General features: G+C 40.7%; 1 protein-coding gene across 1 annotated transcript in view; it reads left to right on the plus strand.

The window, feature by feature from the left end:
* The window catches only part of ZZEF1 (zinc finger ZZ-type and EF-hand domain containing 1), a gene marked incomplete in the record, with an annotated part of 722,361 nt that overhangs the window by 74,720 nt on the left and 622,506 nt on the right, over window positions 1-25,135 (plus strand). Inside the window, 2 exon segments of the mRNA XM_053707503.1 lie at window positions 1,016-1,210; window positions 12,015-12,186. Coding sequence (XP_053563478.1) covers window positions 1,016-1,210; window positions 12,015-12,186 — 367 coding nt within the window.

Consider the following 25,135-nt stretch of genomic DNA (forward strand, 5'->3'; position numbering starts at 1 on the left):
TTCGGAGGCTATTTTTGGGAGAAAGGTTTTACAAGCAGTGGTGCCTTCCGTTTAAGGTACCTGTCTTGTTCCCTCCCTTCATCCTTGTCCTAAAGCTTTGGTATTGGTATCCCACAAGTAAAGGATGAATCCGTGGACTGGATACACCTTACAAGAGAAAACCGAATTTATGCTTACCTGATAAATTACTTTCTCTTGTGGTGTATCCTAAACTACAGTCACCACTGCACCCTATGGTTTCTCCTTTTTCTTCCTAACCTCCGGTCGAATGACTGGGGGGTGGAGCTAGAGGGGGAGCTATATGGATAGCTCTGCTGTGTGCTCTCTTTGCCACTTCCTGTTAGGAAGGAGAATATCCCACAAGTAAAGGATGAATCCGTGGACTGGATACACCACAAGAGAAAGTAATTTATCAGGTAAGCATAAATTCTGTTTTTTATTATGTGATTCCGATAGAGCATGTAATTTTGAACAACTTTTTCTATTATCTAACTATTCTCTTGTTATCATTTGCTGAAGGAGCAGCAATGCAGTACTGGAAGATAGCTGAACACATCTAGTGAGCCAATCACAAGAGGCAAATGTGTGCAGGCACCAATCACCAGCTAGCTCACAGTTGTGTAGGATACGTACATATTCTTTTTCAACAATGTATACCAAGCAAACAATGTACATTTGAAAACGGAAGTGATTTTAAGTGTCTTAAAATTACATGCTCTCTCTGAATCATGCAAGTTTAATTTTGACTTTCCTATCCCCTTAAATATCTGACTTTAAACAGCTACCTCTTGATATTGTAAGTATATTTAACCGAATTGAACACTACAGATGTTTTTGTTTATGTAAATATACGTTTAAAATGGTGTGTTTTTGTTGCAATATTTGTAGGAAAATCTAGCATTTTACATTAAAAATGCATTTATTTCCAAGAAAAGCTAACGAAATTAACTAATTAAGAATTTGTTAGACTTTTTTTTCTGTTGGATTTTCTGAGGTAACCGTTATTCTTTTTTAGGTTTCATTGACATATTCTCCAAATCCAAGGAGCGACTAAGTTTACATTCTTTAAAGACGTTGCGATTTTTACATCGAAATCGCATCCCCAGCACTGTGATCCCGTTCCCTGTGTTGGAGTGCTGCAATAACATCTGCAACATGCGCTCTGCTGTTCTTAAAGACTACTTACAAAAGCTGCAGAAGATAGAGAAGGGTAAACAGAATTGTTATATGCATGCTTTTTTTCTTCCTTTTCACATTTTAAAGTTTTTTGTTTTGGTCTAATCCATGTGTCTCCAACAGGTAGGTTGAGATCTACCAGCAGGTATCTTAAAGGGATACACAAGACAAATATGTCAGTCAAAGCTGACGGTTATGTACATGTGTGTAGCACTCACTATCCTTAAGGCCTATTGGAAAGATTAGTGGTCAAATAGATGGACGGAGGAGGAAACTAAAAATTAAAATATAACCTTTATTAGGATATTTAAAAATTCAGACATACACACAGAAAAACAACTCTAAAAACACAGGAAGTGGTAGGTTGTTAGTATATAAATGCACAAAAACAGTGTATGCCACTTCAAAGTTGGTACAAATTATACATGGTAAGATAGCTCTGGCCTAGGATGTCGGTTTTAATCCATAGTCAGGGTATATATCATGTATTGTAAAAATAGATATATAGGTCCAGGGGGTCTCTAAGAGAATAAATTCAGATCTATAATGCAAATAGATATTGCATATAAACAAAGGTAACACAATAATCCCAGGTGGTTGCGTCTATAAATTGATATTATCTTAGGTGAATTGCTTCCAAAGGCAGCCCTTAAGTATGCTGTTACTATTAGACTATATCATATATTTGATGATACTGCTAAATGCAGCATTTAGGATATTATAAGTATAACAAAGAGTTAAAGCGATAAACTGTCAGTTGCAAAGACTAAAAGTAAATTGCTAGTCTAATTGCGAATAGTCTTAGCCACCGATGTAATAAATAATAATAAAAAGATTATTTTCAGTCTATAATAAGTCTTTAGTGTCTTTTTATCAATAGTATTTATATCAGGATAAATAATTAGTGGGTAATGAAATAGTATAGGTACAGATTGAGGTTGTTATGTTTGTACGTTAAATCTGTAGTATAAATGAATGATACTTATTGCAACACTATCGTTACATTCATATAAAGTTAATATGATTGTCATAAGATGATATTCGTATAGTATCAACCTGAAATTATACCTTGTATCAAGATACTTGTATCCACTATAAATGCGCAATTACGTCTGATGTAGAAATGCTGGTTATAACTTAAGGCATAACACTAAAAAAGTCAGCGGTATCTGTTTATATCCTTTGTTAAATACTCAAGAGGCTGCTAGTGTTTAGTATACCGAAATGATCAAAGTCACGTCCTGTCATTAGAACCACAGTATATTTAGCAATAGACACAATTCACTTGCGGCAGTATTACAGATATAGTATTATCATAAGATTAAATTATATTCCCCCATAAACGAATGGCAAACAGCTGTATCATAAATGTGCTAAGATACGGTAGATAGCGGTAACTGACGCTTGCTAAGTAGCTATGTTAAATTATATGATCTACCACGCGCTAGTATACGCTGCGTGTAGTCATCACTATTATGCATCCGGTCGCTCAGAGTAATAATAACCATCACACATATTCCTGCTAATTTAAAAAAAATGCTTATTTAATAAACATTAAATTAATGTGAAGCGCAAGTATTTATTGGCTTCATAGCTCCACCTCCTAGGTTGTCATATTCCACTTGGATCACCTTTAACTTAGGTCCAATCAAAGTGGATTTAAGAAAAATTCAACAGCTTGGATCGCATCTTATTTCATTACCAACTAATTATTTATCCTGATATAAATAGTATTGATGAAAAGACACTAAAGACTTATAAACTGAAAATAATCTTTTTATTATTATTTATTACATCAGTGGTTATCTAAGACTATTAGCAATTAGACTAGCAATTTACTCTTAGTCTTTGCAACTGACAGTTTATCGCTTTAACTCTTCGTTATACTTATTTATAATATCCTAAATGCTGCATTTAGCAGTATCATCAAATATATGATATAGTCTAATAGTAACAGCATACTTAAAGGGGCAGTCTAGTCAAAATTAAACTTTAATGATTCAGATAGGGCATGTAATTTTAAACAACTTTCCAATTTACTTCTATTATCTAATTTGCTCAATTCTTTAGATATCCTTTGTTGAAGAAATAGCAAGGCACATGTGTGAGCCAATCACACAAGGCCTCTATGTGCAGCAACCAATCGGCAGCTACTGAGCATATCTAGATATGCTTTTCAGCAAGTGATATCAAGAGAATGAAGCAAATGAGATAATAGAAGAAAATGAGAAAGTTGTTTAAAATGACACGCTCTTTCTAAATCACGAAAGAAAAAATGTGGGTTTCATGTCGCTTTAAGGGCTGCCTTTGGAAGCAATTCACCTATGATAATAGCAATTTATAGACGCAACCACCTGGGATTATTGTGTTACCTTTGTTTATATGCAATATCTATTTGCATTATAGATCTGAATTTATTCTCTTATGAGACCCCCTGGACCTATATATCTATTTTTACAATACATGATATATACCCTGACTATGGATTAAAACCGACATCCTAGGCCAGAGCTATCTTACCATGTATAATTTGTACCAACTTTGAAGTGGCATACACTGTTTTTGTGCATTTATATACTAACAACCTACCACTTCCTGTGTTTTTAGAGTTGTTTTTCTGTGTGTATGTCTGAATTTTTAAATATCCTAATAAAGGTTATTTTCGACTTTGACTGACATATTTGTCTTGTGTATATCCAGTACACAGCACCCCTGCTTATATATTTTTAGACCTAATTAAGTGATATAGATAAGCAATCCGTAACCCTTCACATTAGTAGTGCCATTAGTACCCCTGTTTTCATGTTAAAGGGATAGTCTACACCCTCTAGTTGTGAAAAAATGTCAAAATGCATTCAGAGGCGCCCTTCAAGGGCTAAGCAACTTGCATATGAGCCTACCTAGGTTTAGCTTTCAACTAAGAATAGAATAAAGCAAAATTGATGATAAAACTCAATTGGAAAGTTGTTAAAAATTATATGCCCTATCTGAATCATGAAAGTTTATTTCTCCAACATAGGTGTGTCCGGTCCACGGCGTCATCCTTACTTGTGGGATATTCTCTTCCCCAACAGGAAATGGCAAAGAGCCCAGCAAAGCTGGTCACATGATCCCTCCTAGGCTCCGCCTACCCCAGTCATTCTCTTTGCCGTTGTACAGGCAACATCTCCACGGAGATGGCTTAGAGTTTTTTAGTGTTTAACTGTAGTTTTTATTATTCAATCAAGAGTTTGTTATTTTAAAATAGTGCTGGTATGTACTATTTACTCTGAAACAGAAAAGAGATGAAGATTTCTGTTTGTATGAGGAAAATGATTTTAGCAACCGTTACTAAAATCCATGGCTGTTCCACACAGGACTGTTGAGAGGAATTAACTTCAGTTGGGGGAACAGTGAGCAGTCTTTTGCTGCTTGAGGTATGACACATTCTAACAAGACGATGTAATGCTGGAAGCTGTCATTTTCCCTATGGGATCCGGTAAGCCATTTTTATTCAGACAGTAAATAAGGGCTTCACAAGGGCTTATTAAGACTGTAGACATTTTCTGGGCTAAATCGTTCATATTTACACATATTTAGTCTTGAGGAATCATTTAATCTGGGTATTTTTTGTAAAATAATATCGGCAGGCACTGTTTTAGACACCTTATTCTATAGGGGCTTTCCCTAATCATAGTCAGAGCCTCATTTTCGCGCCGGTATGGCGCACTTGTTTTTGAGAACAGCATGACATGCAGCTGCATGTGTGTGGAGCTCTGATACATAGAAAAGTCTTTCTGAAGGCATCATTTGGTATCGTATTCCCCTTTGGGCTTGGTTGGGTCTCAGCAAAGCAGATTCCAGGGACTGTAAAGGGGTTAAATATAAAAACGGCTCCGGTTCCGTTATTTTAAGGGTTAAAGCTTCCAAATTTGGTGTGCAATACTTTTAAGGCTTTAAGACACTGTGGTGAAATTTTGGTGAATTTTGAACAATTCCTTCATACTTTTTCGCAATTGCAGTAATAAAGTGTGTTCAGTTTAAAATTTAAAGTGACAGTAACGGTTTTATTTTAAAACGTTTTTTGTGCTTTGTTATCAAGTTTATGCCTGTTTAACATGTCTGAACTACCAGATAGATTGTGTTCTGACTGTGGGGAAGCCAAGGTTCCTTCTCATTTAAATAGATGTGATTTATGTCATAAAAAATTTAGAAAAAATGATGCCCAAGATGATTCCTCAAGTGAGGGGAGTAAGCATGGTACTGCATCATCCCCTCCTTCGTCTACACCAGTCTTGCCCATACAGGAGGCCCCTAGTACATCTAGCGCGCCAATACTCCTTACTATGCAACATTTAACGGCTGTAATGGATAATTCTATCAAAAACATTTTAGCCAATATGCCCACTTATCAGCGAAAGCGCGACTGCTCTGTTTTAGAAAATACTGAAGAGCATGAGGACGCTGATGATATTGTTTCTGAAGGGCCCCTACACCAGTCTGAGGGGGCCAGGGAGGTTTTGTCTGAGGGAGAAATTTCAGATTCAGGAAAAATTTCTCAACAAGCTGAACCTGATGTGATTACTTTTAAATTTAAGTTGGAACATCTCTGCGCTCTGCTTAAGGAGGTGTTATCCAATTTGGATGATTGTGATTATCTGGTCATTCCAGAAACACTATGTAAAATGGACAAGTTCCTAGAGGCCCCGGGGCCCCCCGAAGCTTTTCCTATACCCAAGCGGGTGGCGTACATTGTTAATAAAGAATGGGACAGGCCCGGTATACCTTTCGTACCTCCCCCCATATTTAAAAAATTGTTTCCTATAGTCGACCCCAGAAAGGACTTATGGCAGACAGTCCCCAAGGTCGAGGGGGCGGTTTCTACTCTAAACAAGCGCACCACTATACCCATAGAAGATAGTTGTGCTTTCCAAGATCCTATGGATAAAAAATTAGAAGGTTTGCTAAAAAAGATGTTTGTTCAGCAAGGTTACCTTCTACAACCAATTGCATGCATTGTCCCTGTCACTACAGCCGCGTGTTTCTGGTTCGATGAGCTAGAAAAGGCGATTATTAGTAATTCTTCTTCTTATGAGGAGATTATGGACAGAATTCGTGCTCTTAAATTGGCTAATTCTTTCACCCTAGACGCCACCTTGCAATTGGCTAGGTTAGCGGCGAAAAATTCTGGGTTTGCTATTGTGGCGCGCAGAGCGCTTTGGTTAAAATCTTGGTCAGCGGATGCGTCTTCCAAGAACAAATTGCTTGACATTCCTTTCAAGGGGAAAACACTGTTTGGCCCTGACTTGAAAGAGATTATCTCTGATATCACTGGGGGCAAGGGCCACGCCCTTCCTCAGGATAGGTCTTTCAAGGCCAAAAATAAACCTAATTTTCGTCCCTTTCGCAGAAACGGACCAGCCCCAAGTGCTACGTCCTCTAAGCAGGAGGGTAATACTTCTCAAGCCAATCCAGCCTGGAGACCAATGCAAGGCTGGAACAAAGGAAAGCAGGCCAAGAAACCTGCCACTGCTCCCAAGACAGCATGAGATGCGGGCCCCCGATCCGGGACCGGATTTGGTGGGGGGCAGACTCTCTCTCTTCACTCAGGCTTGGGCAAGAGATGTTCTGGATCCTTGGGCGCTAGAAATAGTCTCCCAAGGTTATCTTCTGGAAGTGACTCCAATCTGTTCGTAGTTCCCAAAAAAGAGGGAACGTTCAGACCAATCTTAGATCTCAAGATCCTAAACAAGTTTCTCAAGGTTCCATCGTCCAAAATGGAAACCATTCGAACAATCCTTCCATCCAGGAAGGTCAATTCTTGACCACGGTGGATTTAAAGGATGCGTATCTACATATTCCTATCCACAAGGAACATCATCGGTTCCTAAGGTTCGCATTCCTGGACAAGCATTACCAGTTCGTGGCGCTTCCTTTCGGATTAGCCACTGCTCCAAGGATTTTCACAAAGGTACTAGGGTCCCTTCTGGCGGTGCTAAGACCAAGGGGCATTGCTGTAGTACCTTACTTGGAATTCAAGCGTCGTCCCTTCCTCAAGCAAAGGCTCACACGGACATAGTCCTGGCCTTTCTCAGATCTCACGGATGGAAAGTGAACGTGGAAAAGAGTTCTCTATCTCCGTCGACAAGAGTTCCCTTCTTGGGAACAATAATAGACTCCTTAGAAATGAGGATTTTTCTGACAGAGACCAGAAAAACAAAACTTCTAAACTCTTGTCGGATACTTCATTCCGTTCCTCTTCCTTCCATAGCGCAGTGCATGGAAGTGATAGGTTTGATGGTAGCGGCAATGGACATAGTTCCTTTTGCGCGCATTCATCTAAGACCATTACAACTGTGTATGCTCAGTCAGTGGAATGGGGACTATACAGACTTGTCTCCGAAGATACAAGTAAATCAGAGGACCAGAGACTCACTCCGTTGGTGGCTGTCCCTGGACAACCTGTCACAAGGGGTGACCTCCCGCAGACCAGAGTGGGTCATTGTCACGACCGACGCCAGTCTGATGGGCTGGGGCGCGGTCTGGGGATCCCTGAAAGCTCAGGGTCTTTGGTCTCGGGAAGAATCTCTTCTACCGATAAATATTCTGGAACTGAGAGCGATATTCAATGCTCTCAAGGCTTGGCCTCAGCTAGCGAGGGCCAAGTTCATACGGTTTCAATCAGACAACATGACGACTGTTGCGTACATCAACCATCAGGGGAGAACAAGGAGTTCCCTGGCGATGGAAGAAGTGACCAAAATCATTCAATGGGCGGAGACTCGCTCCTGCCACCTGTCTGCAATCCACATCCCAGGAGTGGAAAATTGGGAAGCGGATTTTCTGAGTCGTCAGACATTGCATCCGGGGGAGTGGGAACTCCATCCGGAAATCTTTGCCCAAATCACTCAACTGTGGGGCATTCCAGACATGGATCTGATGGCCTCTCGTCAGAACTTCAAGGTTCCTTGCTACGGGTCCAGATCCAGGGATCCCAAGGCGACCCTAGTAGATGCACTAGTAGCACCTTGGACCTTCAAACTAGCTTATGTATTCCCGCCGTTTCCTCTCATCCCCAGGCTGGTAGCCAGGATCAATCAGGAGAGGGCGTCGGTGATCTTGATAGCTCCTGCGTGGCCACGCAGGACTTGGTATGCAGATCTGGTGAATATGTCATCGGCTCCACCATGGAAGCTACCTTTGAGACGAGACCTTCTTGTTCAAGGTCCGTTCGAACATCCGAATCTGGTCCCACTCCAGCTGACTGCTTGGAGATTGAACGCTTGATCTTATCAAAGCGAGGGTTCTCAGATTCTGTTATTGATACTCTTGTTCAGGCCAGAAAGCCTGTGACTAGAAAAATTTACCACAAAATTTGGAAAAAATATATCTGTTGGTGTGAATCTAAAGGATTCCCTTGGGACAAGGTTAAGATTCCTAAGATTCTATCCTTCCTTCGAGAAGGATTGGAAAAAGGATTATCTGCAAGTTCCTTGATGGGACAGATTTCTGCCTTGTCTGTGTTACTTCACAAAAAGCTGGCAGCTGTGCCAGATGTTCAAGCCTTTGTTCAGGCTCTGGTTAGAATCAAGCCTGTTTACAAACCTTTGACTCCTCCTTGGAGTCTCAACTTAGTTCTTTCAGTTCTTCAGGGGGTTCCGTTTGAACCCTTACATTCCGTTGATATTAAGTTATTATCTTGGAAAGTTTTGTTTTTGGTTGCAATTTCTTCTGCTAGAAGAGTTTCAGAATTATCTGCTCTGCAGTGTTCTCCTCCTTATCTGGTGTTCCATGCAGATAAGGTGGTTTTACGTACTAAACCTGGTTTTCTTCCAAAAGTTGTTTCTAACAAAAACATTAACCAGGAGATAGTCGTGCCTTCTCTGTGTCCGAAACCAGTTTCGAAGAAGGAACGTTTGTTGCACAATTTGGATGTTGTTCGCGCTCTAAAATTCTATTTAGATGCTACAAAGGATTTTAGACAAACATCTTCCTTGTTTGTTGTTTATTCTGGTAAAAGGAGAGGTCAAAAAGCAACTTCTACCTCTCTCTCTCTTTTGGATTAAAAGCATCATCAGATTGGCTTACGAGACTGCCGGACGGCAGCCTCCTGAAAGGATCACAGCTCCTTCCACTAGGGCTGTGGCTTCCACATGGGCCTTCAAGAACGAGGCTTCTGTTGATCAGATATGTAGGGCAGCGACTTGGTCTTCACTGCACACTTTTACCAAATTTTACAAGTTTGATACTTTTGCTTCTTCTGAGGCTATTTTTGGGAGAAAGGTTTTGCAAGCCGTGGTGCCTTCCATTTAGGTGACCTGATTTGCTCCCTCCCTTCATCCGTGTCCTAAAGCTTTGGTATTGGTTCCCACAAGTAAGGATGACGCCGTGGACCGGACACACCTATGTTGGAGAAAACAGAATTTATGTTTACCTGATAAATTACTTTCTCCAACGGTGTGTCCGGTCCACGGCCCGCCCTGGTTTTTTAATCAGGTCTGATAATTTATTTTCTTTAACTACAGTCACCACGGTATCATATGGTTTCTCCTATGCAAATATTCCTCCTTAACGTCGGTCGAATGACTGGGGTAGGCGGAGCCTAGGAGGGATCATGTGACCAGCTTTGCTGGGCTCTTTGCCATTTCCTGTTGGGGAAGAGAATATCCCACAAGTAAGGATGACGCCGTGGACCGGACACACCGTTGGAGAAAGTAATTTATCAGGTAAACATAAATTCTGTTTTTTTGACTAGACTTTTCATGATTGTGATATAAACTGGGGAGAAATAATCACTAAATATAAAACCAGAAATGTAAATAAATGTGATCAATTATAATACTGTGGGAATTAACACAATACATAACTGCTTTATGTAACACTAGGGTTTACTACAGTTAGTATCCCCAAATGTCTTCAATGGCTCCACCACAGTACATGTAAGGAGAAAGAAATGGATACATATTACTATATATTCCCAATTTCAGTCAGATTACTGTCACTCCAACTATATACTGACATGTTTCAGAGCAGTATATGATCAATCTTATATGCTTGCTGTAGGATTTAAAGGCTCATACATCGCCTCACAAGTAATCCTTACTCCATCTATTCAGGCAAGCGTGGCAGTGAGTTAAAATACAAATGCGTTAATTTAAAATTATAACAATAAAAATTTACAAACTATCCAAACTTTTAAAAGCCAAGTGTTCTTTAGGTTTGTGTAACTTATGTTCCACACAGACTTTCACACTTGTTAGTAAATGTGTAGTAACTGCCACCCTGGTATTCTACGAAAGCACATACAGTAGAGCATATGTTGTTTTGGAACAAGTAAGTACGTAATTTGATTGAGGTTTTGAATATATTGCACCATGTTTCCTTTTCTTTCTTCATACATATGCCATGATTCTTATGAGTTCCCTTTTTACCCGTGCAGTGGAGATTAGGCCTGTGCATTTGGCTTGCGGCCTTCGGCTCTTTGTAAGAGCCTGTGCAAATTCAGCTAACAAAGTTGTCAAATGCACAGGCCTAGTAGAGATAATGATATTGCTGCCCAATTGATGCAAAATGTGAAACCATAAAATGACTGAAATATTTAGGAAATAATGGCCTGCTTTCTGTTGTTTACTATAGAAAATGACACAAAAAACTACTTACTTTTTGTATTTAATATGGTGTGGTTTTGTCCTGTTTGGGTATTTCTGCTAACCTATTTTCTAAGTGCTTTGCCTATTAAAACCAAGGTATGATTTGCGTGGGTACCTTACATAAGCACATTAAAACCAATGTTTAAAGGGACAGTCAACACCAGAATATTTGTTTTTTAAAAGATAAATAATCCCTTTATTACCTATTCCCCAGTTTTGCATAACCAACACAGTTATAATTGTCTTTTGACAGACTCGCATTTTAGACAATCAGTGCTCACCTTACATAAGTACATTCAAACCAATGTTTAAATGAGCATTTGCTTATTGCACAATTACTTGCATATAGCTATGTGGTTGACCCTCACAAAGGGATTAAACAAATGGCTTAAGTCCGCTCTGCAGCAGGAAAATACTGCAGATCCTTATCTGAACATGGAGCATAAAGCTTTTTACCAATAGCATATGTGTGCAGCCCCCAATCATAGCCCATGTTCAGATTTCAACTAGAAGTGGATTGCCACTCTAGAATGGACTTAAGCTATGTGTTTTACTCGTTTTGCAGGTGCCAAAAACATAGGTGTACACAAGAAATAGTACAATAAGAAAATGGTCTAGTGCTGATGTTTCTTCCAGATGCAGTTTGTAACTCTGTAATGAGTGTTGCAACAGATGATAGGTGACATGCTATGTGCTTCAGCACTCAACAGCCCCACTCTGTGAGCTTGCGTGATTTGCATTTGGATTTCTGACTTGTGGCAAAGGTGGAATGCTATGATAGTACTTTGTTTAAAGTGACTGAGCTCTTAAGTAAGGACCTTTGTACTGCCAATGTATGTCTATGGATATTTCATGGCTACTTTCTGGATTTTATGCACATAATAGCAATAGGGGTGACTGAAACGCCTGAACTCAATAATAAGTAGGGGTTTCCACATACTTTTGGCCATAGGGTTTTCAGACTTAAATCTTCAGACTTAAATTACAGGGAAAGAGGTAAAATAAGTAATTAAAAGTATATTTCAAAGTTGATTTACTACACGTACTTCTAGATTTTATAATCATTTCTCAAAGTGAGTACTGTCCATTTTAATCCTACATAAGTTATGTTGGCATTAATGTATTTGTTGTATTTGTATGTTTATAATAATCACCCTTTATTGTTTTTATTTACACTTGAAATGGGATTAATTGCTCTCTCTTTAATAGAATGTCCAGCAATTTTAACTGGAGATGATGAAGCTTTGAGATTCAAATCCATAACAAAATGCTATAATCACATAGAGACCTCATCAAACACGTCCGACATCATTAAGATGACAAATGGTGAAACAACATCCTACTGGCAATCAGATGGAAGTGCTCGGTCACACTGGATACGGTAAGGGGGACAAACAGAACATTTAATCAAAATACTAATGTGAGGTCTGTTTTTTAATCTCTTTAGCATCAATACTACTAGTCTGAAGTGGGATAGCAATATAAATACTGTCATTCACAATAACTATAATGCTTTGCAGTGCACATTTTAAAGAATATAGATTTGCTCTTGCTGTCTTCTGATCTATTTTTTAAAGCGTTTTCCGTAGGTCAGTATCATATTAATGCACCTGCACTATTTCTTCAAATACATGTTCAACTTCACAGTGTGTATATAGTTTGATAGAAGATCTAAGAAGCCCACTATGGGTGTTGTCTACAGAAAGGCTTATTATACACCTGTGCTTTTGTGTTACTGGTTACAAGGTACTTGCTAATCCTTTGTCTTTTAACATTTTATATTTAACATTCTGAATATAAAGTATAAGCTTTTGTAGTTTACCATTTTAAGGTTAACCCTTTAAATGCAATCTGTTCTCCATACTGAATTAAAAGCCTTGAATGGATATAGGACTTCACACCTTCCTGCTACCTACTATCATTTTATTTTGCTGTCTGGACAGGCAATTACCCTTAGCTTCTAGGATCTCATTTTTTTATTGTCCCCTAAGTGCTTTGGTTATCAGGTGTGCACGTTGGGATATGCCGTTATGTATTTATTGAGGTCTGAAGTGTTTTGATTTCTTCTGTTATGTGTGATCAGTCCACGGGTCATCATTACTTCTGGGATATTATCTGCTCCCCTACAGGAAGTGCAAGAGGATTCACCCAGCAGAGTTGCTATATAGCTCCTCCCCTCTACGTCACCTCCAGTCATTCTCTTGCACCCAAAGACTAGATAGGAGGTGTGAGAGGACTATGGTGATTATACTTAGTTTTTAGAACTTCAATCAAAAGTTTGTTATTTTACAATAGCACCGGAGCGTGTTATTACCTCTCTGGCAGAGTTTGAAGAAGAATCTACCAGAGTTTTTCTTATGATTTTAACCGGAGTAGTTAAGATCATATTGCTGTTTCTCGGCCATCTGAGGGAGGTAAAGACTTCAGATCAGGGGACAGCGGGCAGTTGATTCTGCATTGAGGTATGTAGCAGTTTTTATTTTCTGACTGGAATTGATGAAAAAATCCTGCCATACCGTTATAATGAACATGTATGTATACTCTACACTTAGTATTCTGGGGATGGTATTTCACCGGAATTACTCTGTAAAAGCACATTAAACCTTTTATTAGGTATTTTTCATGTTAAACGTTTTTGCTGGAATGTAGAATCGTTTGCATTAATGAGGTACTGAGTGAATAAGTATTTGGGCATTATTTTTCCACTTGGCAGTTTGCTTGTGTTAATTATGACAGTTTCGTTTCTCTCTCACTGCTGTGTGTGAGAGGGAGGGGCCGTTTTTGGCGCTCTTTGCTACGCATCAAAAATTTCCAGTCAGTTTTTCTGCATGATCCGGTTCATCTCTAACAGAACTCAGGGGTCTTCAAACTTCTTTGAAGGGAGGTAGATTCTCTCAGCAGAGCTGTGAGACTTATATAGTGACTGTGATTTAAAACGTTGCTCTGTAATTTTTATGTTTAAAATTTAATTAGTGTTATTTTACTGATGGGAACAAACCTTTGCTAAAAAGTTGTGTTGTTTGTTAAGAGTGATGCTATAACTGTTTTTCAGTTCATTATTTCAACTGTCATTTAATCGTTTAGTGCTTCTTGAGGCACAGTACGTTTTTATTAAATAAAATTGTAACCGAGTTGCATGTTTATTGCTAGTGTGTTAAACATGTCTGATTCAGAGGAAGATACCTGTGTCATTTGTTCCAATGCCAAGGTGGAGCCCAATAGAAATTTATGTACTAACTGTATTGATGCTACCTTAAATAAAAGCCAATCTGTACAAATTGAACAAATTTCACCAAACAGCGAGGGGAGAGTTATGCCGACTAACTCGCCTCACGTGTCAGTACCTGCATCTCCCGCCCGGGAGGTGCGTGATATTATGGCGCCTAGTACATCTGGGCAGCCATTACAGATAACATTACAAGATATGGCTACTGTTATGACTGAAGTTTTGGCTAAATTACCAGAACTAAGAGGCAAGCGTGATCACTCTGGGGTGAGAACAGAGTGCGCTGATAATTCTAGGGCCATGTCTGATACTGCGTCACAGCTTGCAGAGCATGAGGACGGAGAGCTTCATTCTGTAGGTGACGGTTCTGATCCAAACAGATTGGATTCAGATATTTCAAATTTTAAATTTAAATTGGAAAACCTCCGTGTATTACTAGGGGAGGTCTTAGCAGCTCTCAACGATTGTAACGCTGTTGCAATACCAGAGAAAATGTGTAGGTTGGATAAATACTTTGCGGTACCGGCGAGTACTGACGTTTTTCCTATACCTAAGAGATTAACTGAAATTGTTACTAAGGAGTGGGATAGACCCGGTGTGCCGTTCTCACCCCCTCCAATATTTAGAAAGATGTTTCCTATAGACGCCACCACACGGGACTTATGGCAAACGGTCCCTAAGGTGGAGGGAGCAGTTTCTACTTTAGCTAAGCGTACCACTATCCCGGTGGAGGATAGCTGTGCTTTTTCAGATCCTATGGATAAAAAATTAGAGGGTTACCTTAAGAAAATGTTTGTTCAACAAGGTTTTATATTACAACCCCTTGCATGCATCGCGCCGATCACGGCTGCGGCAGCATTTTGGATTGAGTCTCTGGAAGAGAACCTTAGTTCAGCTACGCTGGACGACATTACGGACAGGCTTAGAGTCCTTAAACTAGCTAATTCATTCATTTCGGAGGCCGTAGTACATTTAACCAAACTTACGGCTAAGAATTCAGGATTCGCCATTCAGGCACGCAGGGCGCTGTGGCTAAAATCCTGGTCGGCTGATGTAACTTCTAAGTCCAAATTACTTAATATACCTTTCAAGGGGCAAACTTTATTTGGGCCCGGTTTGAAAGAAATTATTGCTGACATTACAGGAGGTAAGGGCCACGCTCTACCTCAAGACAAAGCCAAAGCTAAGGCTAGACAGTCTAATTTTCATCCCTTTCGGAATTTCAAAGCAGGAGCAGCGCCAACTTCCACTGCACCAAAACAGGGAGGAGCTGTTGCTCGTTACAGACAAGGCTGGAAGCCTAACCAGTCCTGGAACAAGGGCAAGCAGGCCAGTAAACCTGCTGCTGCCCCAAAGACAGCATGAACCGAGGGCCCCCGATCCGGGACCGGATCTGGTGGGGGGCAGACTCTCTCTCTTCGCCCAGGCTTGGGCAAGAGATGTCCAGGATCCCTGGGCGCTAGAGATCATATCTCAGGGATACCTTCTAGACTTCAAATTCTCTCCTCCAAGAGGGAGATTTCATCTGTCAAGGTTGTCAACAAACCAAATAAAGAAGGACGCGTTTCTACGCTGTGTACAAGATCTATTATTAATGGGAGTGATCCATCCGGTTCCGCGGTCGGAACAAGGACAAGGGTTTTACTCAAACCTGTTTGTGGTTCCCAAAAAAGAGGGAACTTTCAGGCCAATCTTGGATTTAAAGATCCTAAACAAATTCCTAAGAGTTCCATCGTTCAAAATGGAAACTATTCGGACAATCTTACCCATGATCCAAGAGGGTCAGTACATGACCACAGTGGATTTGAAGGATGCTTACCTTCACATACCGATTCACAAAGATCATTACCGGTATCTAAGGTTTGCCTTCTTAAACAGGCATTACCAGTTTGTAGCCCTTCCATTCGGATTGGCTACGGCTCCAAGAATCTTTACAAAGGTTCTGGGTGCCCTTCTGGCGGTACTAAGACCGCGAGGAATTTCGGTAGCTCCGTACCTAGACGACATTCTGATACAAGCTTCAAGCTTTCAAACTGCCAAGTCTCATACAGAGTTAGTTCTGGCATTTCTAAGGTCGCATGGATGGAAAGTGAACGAAAAGAAGAGTTCTCTCTTTCCTCTCACAAGAGTTCCATTCTTGGGGACTCTTATAGATTCTGTAGAAATGAAGATTTATCTGACAGAAGACAGATTAACAAAGCTTCTAAATGCATGCCGTGTCCTTCATTCCATTCAACTCCCGTCAGTAGCTCAATGCATGGAGGTGATCGGCTTAATGGTAGCAGCAATGGACATAGTTCCCTTTGCACGCCTACATCTCAGACCGCTGCAATTGTGCATGCTGAGTCAGTGGAATGGGGATTACTCAGATTTGTCCCCCACTCTGAATCTGGATCAAGAGACCAGAAGCTCTCTTCTATGGTGGCTTTCTCGGCCACATCTGTCCAGGGGGATGCCGTTCAGCAGGCCGGACTGGACAATTGTAACAACAGACGCCAGCCTTCTAGGTTGGGGCGCTGTCTGGAATTCTCTGAAGGCTCAGGGACAATGGAGTCAGGAGGAAAGTCTCCTGCCAATAAACATTCTGGAATTGAGAGCAGTTCTCAATGCCCTTCTAGCTTGGCCCCAGTTAAAGACTCGGGGGTTCATCAGGTTTCAGTCGGACAACATCACGACTGTAGCTTACATCAACCATCAAGGAGGGACAAGAAGCTCCCTAGCAATGATAGAAGTATCAAAGATAATTCGCTGGGCAGAGTCTCACTCTTGCCACCTGTCAGCAATCCACATCCCGGGAGTGGAGAACTGGGAGGCGGATTTCTTGAGTCGCCAGACTCTTCATCCGGGGGAGTGGGAACTTCATCCGGAGGTCTTTGCCCAAATACTTCAACGTTGGGGCAAACCAGAGATAGATCTCATGGCGTCTCGCCAGAACGCCAAACTTCCTCGCTACGGATCCAGATCCAGGGATCCGGGAGCGGTTCTGATAGATGCTTTGACAGCACCTTGGAACTTCAGGATGGCTTATGTGTTTCCACCCTTCCCACTGCTTCCTCGATTGATTGCCAAAATCAAACAGGAGAGAGCATCAGTGATTCTAATAGCGCCTGCATGGCCGCGCAGGACTTGGTATGCAGATCTAGTGGACATGTCATCCTGTCCGCCTTGGTCTCTACCTCTAAGACAGGACCTTCTGATTCAGGGTCCATTCAAACATCAAAGCCTAACTTCTCTGAAGCTGACTGCTTGGAAATTGAACGCTTGATTTTATCAAAACGTGGTTTTTCTGAGTCGGTTATTGATACCCTGATACAGGCTAGGAAGCCTGTTACCAGAAAGATTTACCATAAAATATGGCGTAAGTACCTATACTGGTGTGAATCCAAAGATTACTCCTGGAGTAAGGTTAGGATTCCTAGGATATTGTCTTTTCTACAAGAAGGTTTAGAAAAGGGTTTATCGGCTAGCTCATTAAAGGGACAGATCTCAGCTCTGTCCATCTTGTTACACAGGCGTCTGTCAGAAAATTCAGACATCCAGGCCTTTTGTCAGGCTTTAGCTAGGATCAAGCCTGTGTTTAAAACTGTTGCTCCGCCATGGAGTTTAAACTTAGTTCTTAACGTTTTACAGGGTGTTCCGTTTGAACCCCTTCATTCCATTGATATAAAATTGTTATCTTGGAAAGTTCTATTTTTAATGGCTATTTCCTCGGCTCGAAGAGTCTCTGAGTTATCAGCCCTACATTGTGATTCTCCTTATCTGATCTTTCACTCAGACAAGGTAGTTCTGCGTACTAAACCTGGGTTCTTACCTAAGGTAGTCACTAACAGGAATATCAATCAAGAGATTGTTGTTCCATCCTTGTGTCCAAATCCTTCTTCAAAGAAGGAACGTCTTCTACACAATCTGGATGTAGTTCGTGCCCTCAAGTTCTACTTGCAGGCAACTAAAGATTTTCGCCAAACTTCTTCCCTGTTTGTCGTTTATTCTGGACAGAGGAGAGGTCAAAAAGCTTCTGCTACCTCTCTCTCTTTTTGGCTTCGTAGCATAATACGTTTAGCCTATGAGACTGCTGGACAGCAGCCTCCTGAAAGAATTACAGCTCATTCCACTAGAGCTGTGGCTTCCACTTGGGCCTTTAAGAATGAGGCCTCTGTTGAACAGATTTGCAAGGCTGCAACTTGGTCTTCGCTTCATACTTTTTCCAAATTTTACAAATTTGACACTTTTGCTTCTTCGGAGGCTATTTTTGGGAGAAAGGTTCTTCAGGCAGTGGTTCCTTCTGTATAATGAGCCTGCCTATCCCTCCCGTCATCCGTGTACTTTTGCTTTGGTATTGGTATCCCAGAAGTAATGATGACCCGTGGACTGATCACACATAACAGAAGAAAACATAATTTATGCTTACCTGATAAATTCCTTTCTTCTGTTGTGTGATCAGTCCACGGCCCGCCCTGTTTTTTAAGGCAGGTACATATTTTTTAAATTATAATTCAGTCACCACTACACCCTTGGCTTCTCCTTTCTCGTTGGTCTTTGGTCGAATGACTGGAGGTGACGTAGAGGGGAGGAGCTATATAGCAACTCTGCTGGGTGAATCCTCTTGCACTTCCTGTAGGGGAGCAGATAATATCCCAGAAGTAATGATGACCCGTGGACTGATCACACAACAGAAGAAAGGAATTTATCAGGTAAGCATAAATTATGTTTTTTTTGTAGCTGTATAATTGTGTATATACGTTTTGTGCCTTCTGTTTGCGGATTCTCATCTTGTAAGATTCTAGTGTTTATTAATAAACTGCAGACGACTGCTGCTAGTAAGGCAACTAGGCAGATTGAGGAATATTAAGTTGCAGCTGGCTATGCTTACTTACAGTAATGAGTTTGTCAGTATTATACATTTTGTTCTTTGCACTTCCATGTGTCTTTCGGGTCCTGTCTGTTTATGCCCACATTTGAATTTATAGCATGATGATGTCATCAATGTGTGCTTTGAGACTACACAAATCACATATAGAACTATCATTTTATAAACGCTCAGGGTTTTCACGAGTTTAGTCAATTTATTTTTAGCATTTGCAACCCATACTTTAGCCAGGTCTGGGAGAAACTTGATAAAAATATTATAGACCTGTTTTTTTTATTAAAAATATTTCTTTCATGTAATATGCAAGAGTCCATGAGCTAGTGACGTATGGGATATACATTCCTACCAGGAGGGGCAAAGTTTCCCAAACCTCAAAATGCCTATAAATACACCCCCCACCACACCCACAATTCAGTTTTACAAATTTGCCTCCTATGGAGGTGGTGAAGTAAGTTTGTGCTAGATTTCTACGTTGATATGCGCTTCTCAGCATGCTGAAGCCCGGTTCCTCTCAGAGTGCAGTGAATGACAGAGGGATGTGAAGGGAGTATTACCTATTGAATACAATGGTCATCCTAACGGGGATCTATTTCATAGGTTCTCTGTTATCGGTCGTAGAGATTCATCTCCTACCTCCCTTTTCAGATCGACAATATACTCTTATATACCATTACCTCTACTGATTTTCGTTACAGTACTGGTTTGGCTATCTGCTATATGTAGATGCGTGTCTTTTGGTAAGTATGTTTTCTTTTATTTAAGACACTCTCAGCTATGGTTTGGCACTTTATATGTAAAGTTCTAAATATATGTTTTGTACTTATATTTGCCATGATTCAGGTTAATCAGTATATTTCCTTTTTGCAGACTGTCAGTTTAATTTTGGGAAATGCATATGGAAAAAAATAAATAAAAAAATTCTTACCTGGAATTTTCAAATTGACTCTCTTTTCTAAATTGCGGGCTGTTAGGCTTGCGGGAGCGCAAAATGCTATAATTTATTGCGTCATTCTTGGCGCAAGACTTTTTGGCACAAGAATTACGTTTGTTGACGTAATTTCGTCATTTCCGGCGTCTTAGTTGGCGCCAAGAGTTTTCACGTAGTCGCGTCATTTGACGCTCGTGTTTGTTGCAGAAGTTCTTGGCGCCAAAAAATATTTTGTCAGTTGTGGGCGTCATACTTGGCGCCAGATTTTTTAACATTATTTAAGTCTTTATTTCATTTTGCTTCTGGTTTCCAGAGGCTTATTTTGTTTGCATTTTTTCCCATTCCTGAAACTGTCATATAAGGAAATTGATAATTTTGCTTTACATGTTTTTTTTGCTATTACATATTGCAAGATGTCTCAATCTGACCCTGTCTCAGAATCTACTATTGGAATCCTGCTGCCTGATGTCGGTTCTACCAAAGCTAAGTGCATTTGTTGTAAACTTGTGGTAACTGTTCCTCCGGCTGTAGTTTGTGTTAGCTGTCATGATAAACTTTCAAATGCAGACAATATTTCCATTAGTAGTAATCCATTACCTGTTGTTGTTCCTTCAACATCTAATGCTCAGGATATTCCTGTTAGTGTGAGAGAATGTGTTTCTAATTCCATTCAGAAGGCTTTGTCTGTCATGCCACCTTCTAATAAACGTTAAAGGTCTTTTAAAACTTCTCATAAAATTGATGAATTTTTAAATGACTGACAGCATTCTGATTTATCTATCTCTGATGAGGATCTATCTGGTTCAGACGATTCTGCCTCAGATATTGACACTGACAAATCTTTATACTTGTTTACAATGGAGTATATTCGTTCCTTATTAAAAGAGGTGTTGATTGCATTAGATATGGAGGAAACTAGTCCTCTTGATATTAAAAACAGTAAACGTTTAAATTCGTTTTTTAAACCTCATGTAGTTATTCCAGAGGTTTTTCCAGTTCCTGATGCTATTTCCGATGTAATTTCTAAGGAATGGAATAGACTGGGTACTTCTTTTACTCCTTCTTCAAGGTTTAAGAAACTGTATCCTTTCCCGATTGATAGATTGGAGTTTTGGGAAAAGATCCCCAAAATTGATTGGGCCATCTCTACTCTTGCTAATAATTTCATTTGTGATGCCATTTTTTATATAATTAGAATTGATGTCAGATATGTCTTTAGCTATATTAGCTAGAAAAGCTTTATGGCTTAAATCTTGGAATGCTGATATGACTTCTAAATCAACATTGTTATCTCTCTCTTTCCAAGGTAATACATTGTTTGGTTCTCAGTTGGATTCTATTATTTCAACTGTCACTGGGGGGAAGGGAGCTTTTTCTTTTGCACATAGTGTACAGAGTCCACGGATTCATCCTAACTTGTGGGATATTGTCCTTTCTGACAGAAAGTAGCAAAGAGAGCACCACAGCAGAGCTGTCTATATAGCTCCCCCCTTAACTCCACCCCCCCAGTCATTCTCTTTGCTGGCTCTAAGCAGGAAAGAGTAAAGAGAAGAGGTGTTAAACTGTTAGTTTTATTTTATCTTCAATCAAGTGTTTGTTATTTTAAATGGTACCGGTGTGTACTATTTACTCTCAGACAGGACATAGATGAAGATTTCTGCCTGGAGGATGATGATCTTAGCATTTGTAACTAAGGTCCACTGCTGTTCCCACAGAAGCTGAGGAGTACAGGAAAACTTCAGTGTGAGGAATGGTTTCTTGCTATACAGCAATGAGGTATGTTCAGTCATATTTTCCGCAGAGACTGTGTTAACTCAGAAAGGCTCACAGTGTCCCCATTAGGGGAAGGGTAAGCAGTAATCCTAGTGTTATCAGAGGTTTTTACTAGCTTGCATAAAGGGTTAATTTGTTGTGGGCACTCAGTTTGTTATGTGAATTTGGGACAAACGTTTTTGTGTCTGGGAGTAACGTTTTCTGTTTTTAGGGGACATTTGCTTGAGGGTTCTTTGGGGTTGTTTATAACCCACATGGTTTTCAGGCAGGGTTTGTTAGTTTTGTGTAGGCCCCAGCAACGAGTGAGGTGGGCGGGGCCTACATTTACAAGCAGCAAGCAACTTCTCCTGAGGTCCTGAGAGTCTTCTGAGGGACTAATTGAAGCTTTAAACCCCATATTATCGCTTCCTAAGGGCAGGTAGGGCCACAGCAGAGCTGTGGCAAGGTGCTTTAGGGGTTTTTAACTGGTTTTAGACACTTATCAATCTGTTTATTTCATTTGGGGGTCTATTGCTTTACTTGTGGTGCAATCCTTCTAAAGCTTAGTGGGTGTACTGTTAAAATTTCGAATTTTTGAAGCAATTTTAACCTGTTTTGCAGTTTGTGTATGCCTTTTTTTCTCTTAAAGACACAGTACCGTTTTTGCAAATTGTGTTTTTTTTTCATTAAATAAAGTGTTTTCCAAGCTTGCTTGCTTTATTACTAGTCTGTTAAACATGTCTGACACTGAGGAAACTCATTGTTCAATTTGTTTAGAAGCCATTGTGGAACCCCCTTTTAGAATGTGTCCCACTTGTACTGATATGTCTATAAATTGCAAACAGCATATTTTGACTTATAAAAGTTTGGCATTAAATGATTCTCAGACAGAAGGAAATCAGGTTTTGCCATCTAGTTCTCCCCAAGTGTCACAACCAGTAACACCTGCACAAGCGACGCCAAATACTTCTAGTGCGTCTAATTCTTTCACGTTGCAAGATATGGCTTCAGTTATGAATACTACCCTCACAGAGGTTTTATCTAAGCTGCCTAGGTTGCAAGGGAAGCACAGTAGCTCTGGGTTAAGAACAAATGCTGAGCCTTCTGACGCTTTAGTAGCCGTATCCGATATTCCCTCACAATGTTTTGAAGTAGGGATGAGGGATTTGCTGTCTGAGGTAGAGATTTCTGATTCAGGAAAGATGTTCTCTCAGACAGATTCAGATATGACGGCATTTAAATTTAAGCTAGAGCACCTCCGCTTATTGCTCAGGGAGGTATTAGCTACTCTGGATGATTGTGACCCTATTGTAGTAACAGAGAAATTGTGTAAAATGGACAAATATTTAGAGGTTCCTGTTTACACTGATGTGTTTCCGGTCACTAAGAGGATTTCGGACATTGTTACTAAGGAGTGGGATAGACCAGGTATTCCGTTCTCTCCCTCTCCTGTTTTTAAGAAAATGGTTCCCATTTCTGACACCATAAAGGACTCATGGCAGACGGTCCCTAAGGTGGAGGGAGCTATTTCTACCCTGGTTAAGCGTACAACTATACCTATTGAAGACAGTTGTGCTTTCATTGATCCTATGGATAAAAAATTAGAGGGTCTCCTAAAGAAATTTTTTGTTTATCAAGGTTTTCTTCTTCAACCTGTAGCATGCATTGTTCCTGTAACCACTGCAGCTGCCTTTTGGTTTGAGGCTCTAGAAGAGGCTCTTCAGATGGAGACCCCACTAGATGATATTTTGGACAGAATTAATGCTCTTAAGTTGGCTAATTCTTTTATTACAGACGCCGCTTTGCATCTTGCTAAAAAAGCGGCTAAGAATTCAAGTTTTTCCATTTTAGCGTGTAGAGCATTATGGCTTAAGTCCTGGTCAGCTGATGTGTCATCTAAATCTAAACTTTTGTCCATCCCTTTCAAGGGTAAGACCCTATTCAGGCCTGCATTGAAAGAGAACATTTCAGACATTACTGGAGGGAAGGGTCATACCCTCCCTCAGGATAAGTCAAATAAGACAAGGACCAAACAAAATAATTTTCGTTCCTTTCGAAACTTCAAGAGTGGTCCCTCTACCTCTTCCCCTGCTGTAAAGCAAGAGGAGAACTTTGCTCAATCCAAGCCAACCTGGAGACCTAATCAGGCTTGGAACAAGGGTAAACAGGCCAAAAAGCCTGCTGCTGCCACTAAGTCAGCATGAAGGGGTAGCCCCCGATCCGGGACCGGATCTAGTAGGGGATAGACTCTCTCTCTCTTTGCTAAGGCCTGGGCAAGAGACGTTCAGGATTCCTGGGCAGTAGAAATTGTAACCCAGGGATACCTTCTAGATTTCAAGGATTCCCCTCAAAGGGGGAGGTTCCATCTTTCTCAATTGTCTGTAAACCCGACAAAAAGAAAGGCGTTCTTACGCTGTGTAGAAGACCTTTTTACCATGGGAGTGATCTGCCCAGTTCCAAAAGCAGAACAGGGGCAGGGGTTCTACTCCAATCTGTTTATAGTTCCCAAAAAGTAGGGAACCTACAGACCAATTCTGGATCTCAAGATCCTAAACCATTTCCTAAGAGTTCCAGCTTTCAAGATGGAGACCATTCGGACTATCTTACCATTGATCCAAGAGGGTCAATATATGACCACCGTGGACTTAAAAGATGCGTATCTGCACTTTCCTATCCACAAAGATCATCACCAGTTCCTCAGGTTCGCCTTTCTGGACAAGCATTATCAGTTTGTGGCTCTTCCTTTCGGGTTGGCCACGGCGCCGCAAATCTTCACGAAGGTGCTAGGGTCCCTTCTGGTGGTTCTAAGGCCACGGGGCATAGCAGTGGCGCCTTATCTAGACGACATTCTAATTCAAGTGTTGTCCTTCCAACTAGCCAAGTCTCACACGGACTTAGTGTTGGCCTTTCTAAGGTCTCACGGGTGGAAAGTGAACGTAAAAAAGAGTTCTCTTTCCCCCCTCACAAGAGTTTCATTTCTAGGGACTCTGATAGACTCGGTGGACATGAAAATATTTCTGATGGAGGTTGGGAAATCAAAGATTTTGTCCACCTGCCGAGCTCTTCATTCCATTCCTCGGCCGTCAGTGGCTCAGTGTATAGAGGTAATCGGACTAATGGTAGCGGCAATGGACATAGTTCCGTTTGCTTGCTTGCATCTCAGACCACTGCAACTATGCATGCTCAATCAGTGGAATGGGGATTATGTGGATTTATCTCCTCAGATAAATCTGGATCAAGAGACCAGAGACTCTCTTCTTTGGTGGTTGTCACAGGATCATCTGTCCCAGGGAATGTGTTACCGCAGGCCAGAATGGGTTATAGTGACGACAGACGCCAGTCTTCTGGGCTGGGGTGCAGTCTGGAATTCCCTGAAAGCTCAGGGTTTGTGGACTCGGGAGGAGGCTCTCCTACCGATAAATATTCTGGAATTAAGAGCGATATTCAATGCTCTCCAGGCATGGCCTCAGCTGGCTTCGGCCAGATTCATCAGGTTTCAGTCGGACAACATCACGACTGTGGCTTATATCAATTATCAGGGCAGAACAAAGAGTTCC

Source organism: Bombina bombina, chromosome 3 (assembly GCF_027579735.1).
Source record: "Bombina bombina isolate aBomBom1 chromosome 3, aBomBom1.pri, whole genome shotgun sequence".
NCBI classification, from domain to species: Eukaryota; Metazoa; Chordata; class Amphibia; order Anura; family Bombinatoridae; genus Bombina; species Bombina bombina.